Raw genomic sequence first — 9,647 nt, 5'->3', positions numbered from 1 at the left:
TATTTATTATGATGGGTGATTTATTTTTTGTATCTGTATGTCTCTTAGTGCTTATGTTTCTTTCTCTCCCTTATACTTATTTTGTTAGATTGGTTTTTGGTACCTCAATTTCTCCGTTTCTCTCTCATCGTTTCAACCCTCCACCTCCCATTTCTTTATTCCACTGATTTCCATCCATCCTTCCCACTAACTTCATTCCCTCTATCACACTAGCTACCAGCCATTCCTCCCATTTACTTCCATCCCTGCATCCCACCAACATCCATCGCTCCATCCCACTAACTTCCATTCCTCCATCCTATTGACTTCATCTCTCCATCCCACTAACTTCCATCCATCTCACTAACTTTTTTTTTCCCTTCATCCCACTTCCTTCTGTCCCTCCATCCATCCTTCCCTCCAGCACGCCCTTCACCCCTCCAGACGATGCTTCTCCTACCTCTATCTGCATCCATTACTTCTTCCCACCTTCCTCGCCTATCAGCTAACGGGCCTCCCTTCCGACTCCCTCCCTCCATCACTCAGCCCAGTAAGCAGGAGAAAAATTACAGTGATAGCGGATAAGTAATAACCAAAAATAATACATCGGTCCCACAAGTTGATAGGAGTCCAGACACTCGGAGCCAAAGGATCTGAAATAATTGCAGAGCCTCAACAGACCCTCCGCTCATTACTTAGCTATTAATGATGCGTTTGCCAGGACTCTCGCAGTGCAGGTGTTGATTGTTCCTCGGTTCCTCGTGCGGTCCCTTAAGGTAGTTAAAGGTTTGTGGGGAGGAACAGATGAAAAGTGGCCGATGTCAACTCCGTGGCCCATTGGTGAAACCCACGTGTTCGAATCCTGCTCGGCGTCTTCCTTTCAATTCATTGTGTTGTGGTTACCAAATTATATCTTTATAAGATATATTTTCAATATTTTTATTGTATATTATTGATTTTTATAGTTTGTGGTTGATAAATACTTTTTGAGGCTGACAAACCAATGGGGGTGATTGGACACTCTGCTCACCTTAATTCTCGGTACAGTGTTTTCAGACTGGTGTTCGTGATTCGACGTGTAATGCGATTTATTTTGTTTTACTAAGATTAATGTGGAAGATTTTATGTGCTTTTGTGCGATGATTTATTAATCACTTTACAGTGGTCGGTTATTACACGAACATTCAGTAACATCTCTTGTAAAGATTATTTTCTGCACATTTTTACCTTAGCTCACCTTTGCTTTTGTCTTGCCTTGCCTTGCCTTGTGATGCTTGAGCACGTCATGTTATTAGCCGTGGTGTCCTTCGCTTGTCTTTGCATGACTGGAGTGCAGGAATAAGTTGTGGGAAAGAAAATGATGCGTCACTGGAATATGAGACAAAAGGAATGCGGTGAGGTTTGGAGTTAAGTTTCGGATTGTGAAACTAAGAGGAAAGGTGAGGCCTGTTACTGGAAAGACTATAGTATTTTCCGAGATCAGGGAGGGCGAACACACAGCACATCCAGAAACCAGGAAAGTGTGCATGTGTGAAACAATGAGTTATTACTGAACGCATGCAGATCATGAGTTAACGTACTACGTATGTGTAGCCTCAGTGTAATAGTTCTCGTAGTAGTGGTGTTAGCGAGACCAACAACAGAGAGAGAGAGAGAGAGAGAGAGAGAGAGAGAGAGAGAGAGAGAGAGAGAGAATTTTATCTAGTTAGACGTCATAGAAACTAGCGATGTCTGCCACCATGTTCTTGATGTTGGGTGTGCTTGCGTAATGGAAAAAGGTGAGTTACAGAAAAGCCTCGGGAATAACACAGTTTAGAAAGATTTCCTCCTTGACTCGAAGTCTGCACCTTGATAAACCCAAGTAGGACAGGAAACTGCAGAGGATGAAGGTTGGATTCATCGAGAAAGATGAAAGATGGCATCCAGCTTGCTATATAGTAGTGTTTTTTTTTTTTCCTTTCCCCACCTTTGCTTATGTATGTATCTTACCTTGCCTCACCTGAGTGCCATTCAAGTCACCATTGATTGTCACCAGCTCTGTTACTTGCCTTCCTTTGTCAGTGTCATTTAAGAAACTGTCCATAAACACCAACTCCAGCTATATTCTTTGTATACATTTCATGATGCTTCTCTCCATCGCTGATCTTAATATTTGGAAATGGAACAGTGCATGGAATCCTTAACATTATGTAGAAGCCACATTTTTATTGCTTATATTCTTTAGAGACAAGATTTTTACAGCAGCTTTTCTCTTCTTCAGGTTTTAGATTATAGTTCATGCTTTTTATTCCAGAATTAACTGAATGTATATTTTCAGCATCCCTATTCTTATTTCCATGCTTGTTTTAATCGAAATTTTTGGTTACTCTCCCAGAGACTTTTATTTTAGCCTCCCAATGAAAGTCGTTTTCTTCCAGACTTTCTATATTATTTTCTATGGAGCTTGAATGGAAGGGAGACTGCTACATTGACTCACTTTCGTACATTTTGATATTCTTATAGGAAGTGTTCATATTTGATCATCTTGTACTTGCGTGTAAGAGCGAGTGAAGGCTGTCAAAGATAATTATGTTCTTAAAGCGGTATGTAAATTAATCAAAGTAGAATGAAGCCACATGAACAGTCTCAGGGGTCAGGAAGATCCACTTGTTAATCATCTGGTTGTGGCGTGTAATGGTTAAAATACAGATTGTCAAAGGAATGAAAATGTCAAGTTAACAAATTATTAAGTACTTCAGACAACACTACCTAATTTGTCGCGGGAGGAATAAAGGCAGTGTGAGCAATTTATCGTTAATATATTGTGTCCTTAGTGTTCGCTTGGTGCTTTCTTTTTTTTTTTTTTCTTTTTGTCGTGTGATATTAGTGATGATGATGATGATGATGGTGATGGTGATGGTGATGGTGATGGCAAACGTGAAGGTGAAGATGACAGTGTGCTGTAAGTGCAAGGACGGAGGCAGTAAGTCGTAAATAGTAGTAGTAGTAGTAGTAGTAGTAGTAGATCATCACTACAAATTACAGACCACTCTTAAGCATTTCTCTCTCTCTCTCTCTCTCTCTCTCTCTCTCTCTCTCTCTCTCTCTCTCTCTCTCTCTCTCTCTCTCTCTCTCTCTCTCTCTCTCTCGCAATATATTGCTGGAAACATTTGAGAAACCTCCCCTCGTCTTCGCTCAGAGGTTCGCCATGGATTCAAATTGCCAAGAAAAAGAGAGAGAGAGAGGAAAAAAAAAAAAAATAAGAAGAGGAATTAAATTATCGTGAGGCGTCAGTCATGCTTATCCAACTCCTAATCCACACACACACACACACACACACACACACACACACACACACACACACACACACCAGGATACTCATGCAAGCTTCACGTACTTTTATTGTTTACACGAACGCACACGTACTTACAGTCACGTGGGTCAAGCAGAACGTGACTAGTGTGTTCCCGAGGCCGCGGATGGCGTGAGATGTAAAACTGTTGAGGGAGAGCCAGTGAAGGGAATAAAGAAAACATTTTGTTTAGCAGAGGTAGAGACAGATAACAAAAACGGACCACCACGCACACAGTCATATTACTGGAAGGGAGTAAATAATTTTTGAAGTTTCGTTGAACTTTCATCCCTCGTCGGCTGTGGGTGCGATGATGTGGGCAGTTCCTGTGTGGTGGCGCCGTGTGCGTGTCGTGTGTTGGGCAGGACAATCATGGAGGAGGGAAGTGTGTGGCGTGACGCGGCTGTCTGGAGGACCTTGAGGCCTCGCGTGTCTTGTCAGATAACCTTCAAGAGGCGTCAAGGGAACAAAGTCTCATTGATTTCTTGAGTGGATCGTTTTGTTGAAGATCTTAATTGGGCAATTTCAGCGGATTACACTGATGACCCGTATGTCTTTTGTTTAGTAATTGGTTTTATGGGAGATTTCTTCTATGGAAGTAATGGAAGTTCTGGCATTGTTAATAAAATCAAATTATATTGTTTAAACTGACTGGTGTGTTGTTTTTCTTCCAGGTGGAGATTGCAGGGCAGTCCTTGGTGTCACGGCCGGCATGAAAGTGCTGGCGGTCACTTTAGGCAGGTCATCTCGGCCTCGCCACGATGACCACTTCCACCACGCCACCCGCAAAGAAGACTCCAGAGGCCTCATCGACGAACGCTCCTCCAAGGCAAACGAAGGTATGGTGGGTCAGAGGTCCGGTGGGAAAAACTCCGTCTCGAGGTGCAGGCAGGACTATTCTGATCAAGCTGATGACGGCAGGGAGGCGGAGTCTAGCCGGGGCCTGATATGCGCCCCCCAAAACGAGGCCAAATCCGCCAGGGTGATAAGGGTCCCGCGGGAGACAATGAGTGCCCACCGGAGTAAGCTCGTCAGGAACTCGTCTATTAACAAGTGGAGGGCAAAGTTCAGGCGGCAGCCCCTGACCTCAGAGACCGCAACAGAAACGGACACGGAACAATTACTTGATGAGACGGAGAATAATGTGAAGACACCTCCCAAACCAGAGAGAAGAGGCCGTGACGCTTGCTCGCCCAAGGAGAAAACAAAAGGCCGCAGCGCACCGCCATCAGATAGTGACAACAACAGTAACAAGCGGGACAAGACTATCAACTACATAAATATGGCGAAGAATAAAAACAATATAATATTATCCAATAATAAAACCGGCACTAGTGTAAGGCAGGAGGCGGCGGAGTGGGAGCATCGGGAGTGTAGTAACTCAAGCAGCAAGCTTCAACAGGAGTGGTCCAGTGTGCCGCCTCCGAGGTGTGTGACGCCCCACCGCGTGCAGCTCAGAGGAGAGTTTATTCCCTGGGTGGGCCCCATTAGCCAAAGAGACAGCGACAGTCCCAGGTATTTGCCCATGAGTGGGGGACATGCTTCCTCGGCCCTCAGCACCCCACAGCCGGCGGGTGGCAGCTCCGCCTCGTGCCAAAGACCGTTGTCATCCGCAGCAAGTCTCTCCCGAGAAACACCACAAGGACACATGAGCTCCTGGCCTCGACCCTCCAGGGCCGGCGGGCGGCGCGGTGTGGAGGGCGTTTACAAGGTCCCGTCGGAGCTGTGTCCCAGAGCCGTGTGTCCGCCCAGCCCAGCGAGTGACCTTGTCCGGTCGAACACAGCCTCCGGTTCTAACTCTCATTTTGGTACATTCCCACGCAGAAGACTCTCCCAGAAAGGTAAGCAAGCACTCTCTGCACATTGTTTCAATTAACTGTAATTAGTTATAATGATGCATGCGACACATTACCCGCTTTGATGATATTGGGTGTCGCTTTGAAATACTGTAATCACTAAGACGGACGGTGTTTACTTCTGAATGCAATTATGGAGCGCCGTGCCACGCAGGTCACAACCGCTTGTGTCCATTGTTGCCAGCATGTGCCGCGCTTGCTCCCCCCTGGACCAGCAGCACGAGCTGTGGGGTCCAGCCTTGTGGCCTGCTGCTGCTGCTGCTATTTTTTTCTTTTATCTTCTTTGTGTGTGTGTGTGTGTGTGTGTGTGTGTGTGTGTGTGTGTGTGTGTGTGTGTGTGTGTGAGAGAGAGAGAGAGAGAGAGAGAGAGAGAGAGAGAGAGAGAGAGAGAGAGAGAGAGAGAGAGAGAGAGAGAGAGAATGTTAATGGGGAACAGGCTATTGTTTCCTGCCTGTTAAGACATTCTTCAGTCACGTGCTGACTGAGCTGAGTTAAAACACTCAGTAAGTGTTTTACGCCTTGACAGTTATTGACCTTTCGTGAACTCATCGCATTCTCATTTTGCTCGTGTGTGTTGTTCCCAAGGCTGAGCAAAGCGTGAAGGCGCTCAGCACATGTAAGCCTCTGCTCAATGAGGGACGAATGCAGCTCCCGTTGTTAGATCAGGTAACCTGCTTCTGCCTCGGTGATTATAATTCCTGGGTAATATATTAAGCAAAGAGTTCCTGTATCCAGACCCCAACGTGCCTCCCACACTTGGCTGTCAGGCTGTGGCGTCGGCTGCTTGTATATGGCCTTACTTGGTTCTGGACCCAGCGCGGTATAAATTAGGGTCTTCAGAATACACCAGAGCGCACCATCAGCTTATTATGCAAACACATGTGAGAATACGTGTATTCCTTGATAGGCACTTGTTGTCTGATATCATGGAGATCCGAGTGGAGTCCTGTGTGTGTTGAGACGGTGGATAGAATCTATCGTCCAGTAATGACGAATATACTGCAGGAAGGGACGGCCCTGCCCGTCACTTGATGTTATGAAGCAAGGCCTGACAGTTTATTCTGCCTTCGTTCGGAACAGCGGGGGATGGGTAGCCCTGTAAACCTTTCCTTGAAATACTTGAAGGAAAAAAATTACAAAATCATCAGTTTGGTATATTACCTTTCAACATTAGAAACGATGACCATTCATTGACGGCGCTGCTCGATGTGTAGTGTTGCTTCCTTTGAGGTGATATTCCCTCATCACCCGCGCCATCCTTCCAGTCTTTGGCGGCGGATCACGTCAGGAGCCTCTTTGTTGACTGAACTTGTTGCTTAACAGTGTTCCTATTAAGTTTAAGATTTGCATCTTGCTATTTTACAAGACCACAAAACTGCTCGCCTAGTTACTTGGGACGTTTGGAGCCGCATCCCTGTGCCTGTAGGGCCCGCGTCCTGTGCGTGTGACATTGTCGCGGCGTGTGTGGTTGCGTTGTCTCACCCGGCAACACGGCGAAGGAACAGAGATGCCCTGCCCAGTAAAGTGCTTACCGGCAACTCTCATTATTAAGTGCTTCATGTCCACTCCACAACACGTCCGGCCAGTAACTCGGGGCTCGGACCATCACACCCTCTCCCCCCTCGGAGCCTCTCCCTCTGTAACAGTCTGTTTCATAATGCATTTTACCCTACTCATCTATTCCTTCTCCTCGCAGCGCCACCAGAATCAAACAAGGATCCTGGAAACCCAGCGCAGAGCATCGTTAACGTTTTGAGTGCAGGTCAGAAGAATTCCAGGCGTCAGAGGAGGAGGCCAGGGACGAATATGAAACTGTTTTTTTTTTTTTTTCGCGGAGTTGGTTTTGCGTTGTGGCCGAGGAGTGGCGACGAGGCGGGTGGGAGGTGCCGCGGGTATGAGCGTCTCAGGGGAGCCAGCAAGAGTCAGCTTTAATGGGCTGCCTCCGATATACGGCCGCGTCAACCTCGTAAGTCCGGGGATGATCGGTCCACTTCTGCCTTGATTCCGCCTCCAGGCCTGGCCACTCCGCCAGTATGTTTATAATTATAGCAAGCTGAGCCACACGTTTTCACTAGCTCACACACACACACACACACACACACACACACACACACACACACACACACACACACACACACACACACACACACACACACACACACTTTATCCTGAGTACCAGAGAACATAGCTGTGTGAATCATTCAGGCCAGGGGTTACAAAACATACTTCCTGAGTATGAATTTGACAGGAAAAATAAAATTTTAACATCCAGGGCAAATTCTGTTACTTAAATAATTTGTTGTTGTTATCTATATTAGAAAGCGGAAATTAACTTTGTAAAATGTCAAAATGTTTGTGGAATTTCCAAGGACTTTGGTGTGCTTCTTATGAAACAGTACTACTTATTTCCGTAGAGTTGCAGCCGAGCATCGTAGTCCAGCCCCAAACCACCTGCACCTTCCGCCCGGGGCATTCATTGCCGCAGGTCACTTGCTTGTTGCCCGGAAACACTCCATCACCTGGTGACTCTGAAAATGTCGTCTTAACACTCAAGCTTCGTCTCTTATCTCGCCTCGCTGGAACAGATGCTGTCTAGACAATGTTAGTGTGTGCTCACCTGCTTCCTGCACAAGTTAGTTATGTAGCTACTGTTCCTGTGATTTGGTATCGATATGCCGTTAGGGAACACAGGTGCTGTCTCACCAGACGCTCATCCCCAGGTCCCTTGCTTTCTTACATCAATAACCTGAAGGCGGACTATAACTCATTTGGTGGACATTCCGTCAACTCGTGGCAGCTTATTTGTTTTTCAAAGCGCTGAGAACAATGATTCAAAATTGCTACAGATAAGATCCAAATAGACGGATAGGTAGAGTGATAAGATCAAGTTTTATTGAGTAAGAGTGAATGGAAACCTCGAATGAAGCCTCCGACAAAAAGTAAAAATAAAACATCTCGAAAATTCAGGAGCTTAAAATCACTTCATACAAAAGGAGAGATTTGCTTCGAGAGTGACTATTAATGGTGGACCGTCAAGTAGCCCGGCCTTGCTCAGTGCTGCAAGCTAGAAAGTGAAGACAGAAAGAGATATTTAGTATATTCCCGGGAGGAGTCTGAATACGGGAACTGAAGTGTGTGTGGAAGCTGTGCTGTGGTGGCCTGCTGCAGGTGGAGGTTGAAGAATAGGCATCAGGAAGGAGGGATAGAGAAACGACACGAGTCCTTGCTGCATAGTACTTCAAGACTGCAAAGCTTTATGTTGCACACACACACACACACACACACACACACACACACACACACACACACACACACACACACACACACACACACACACACACACACTGATGAGAGTGGCAGTCAGGAAGGGTGCCAAAACAGCGACGAGACTCACAGCAATTCAAGGAGATCTGACCTAATGAAAGAAGTACAGTGAGTAATGAGTGAAGGGGAGGAGTGGGTCAGATGGGCAGGAGGGGAGCGGGATGGAGGGAGAGAAGGAAGGAAGAATAGGAGTAGGAGGAGGAGGAGGTGGTGGAGAAGGAGGAGGTGAAGGAGGAGGAAGAGGAGGCAGCCGTCTGTATCCTGGGGCGGGTCCTGGTGGCTGGCTGGTTGGCTGGTTGGCTGACCGGCTAGGGCACCTCCTACCCCCACCACACACACACACACACACACACACACACACACACACACACACACACACACACACACACACACACACACACACACACACACACACACACACCTCACTGCAGAGTCCAGGGCGGTCGGGATAATTTCGATTCAGCCGCCTCTGCAGGGCGATCAATCTCACGGCGGCCACAGATGGAGGGCCAGACGTCGCAGTCAGTGAGAAATTGTCCTGCTGCTCCCTCGACCTGACCGGCGCAGCGGACCCAGATTAGCTTGCCGTCAGGTCATCACTCACCACAGCGCCTTACAAATTGAGGACTGATGGGATATTCTCGGGTTATTAAACCAATACAAGCGATACAGAACACACAGGGCAAGTTAATTCACCAGATGACTTGCATGGCCGCTCTTGTGGTGGAGGCGGCGGTGGTGGTACTAGAGGAGGAGGAGGAGACCTTAACCACAGTGGCAGGAATGGGTGGGAGGGCCTCAGGGTGGGACGCGTACTGGGGAAGGAGGGAACGAAGAGGGTGAGTGAGGTGTAGGGACGAGGAGGTTGGAAGATGGCAGTATGTGTGGAGTGGGTGGCCTCGAGGGAAGGGATGGGTATTAGGGTATAGGGTAAGGGTTGTGTATAGGTAGAAGTGAGCGGTAGAGTTAAAAAGAAATAAATAAGGAGGAGGGACAGGTATAAGAGGCTGGTAGGGAAGAGGGGAAGGTGGGAGAGGAGGTTGGAGAGGGAGGAAAGGGAGGAGGAAGGGAGGCTGTAAAGAGTGGACAGGAAAGAGGATTAGAGAAAGAAATGAGTGGTTGAGGATGTCGTTAAGTTTTTACATAAATGAATAAGG

The 9,647-nt window shown here is 47.0% G+C and overlaps 1 protein-coding gene across 2 annotated transcripts in view; it reads left to right on the top strand.

Moving 5' to 3' along the window:
- Positions 1 to 8,598, top strand: part of LOC135099910 (uncharacterized) — a 30,702-nt gene extending 22,104 nt beyond the window's left edge. The window contains exons 2-3 of one of the 2 annotated variants that reach the window (XR_010268435.1): positions 3,985 to 7,132; positions 7,581 to 8,598. Coding sequence is in view for 1 of the 2 variants with exons in the window: in XM_064002601.1 (XP_063858671.1) it covers positions 3,985 to 5,186 (1,202 nt within the window). In the remaining variant the exon portion in view is untranslated. Of the gene's footprint in view, positions 1 to 3,984 lie in introns of both variants that reach the window. The other variant, XM_064002601.1, reaches the window with a different exon arrangement.
- Positions 8,599 to 9,647: the final 1,049 nt, after the last annotated feature.

This window comes from Scylla paramamosain, chromosome 4 (assembly GCF_035594125.1).
Source record: "Scylla paramamosain isolate STU-SP2022 chromosome 4, ASM3559412v1, whole genome shotgun sequence".
Lineage (NCBI taxonomy): Eukaryota > Metazoa > Arthropoda > Malacostraca > Decapoda > Portunidae > Scylla > Scylla paramamosain.
This window is presented reverse-complemented; position numbering and strand designations above follow the sequence as displayed.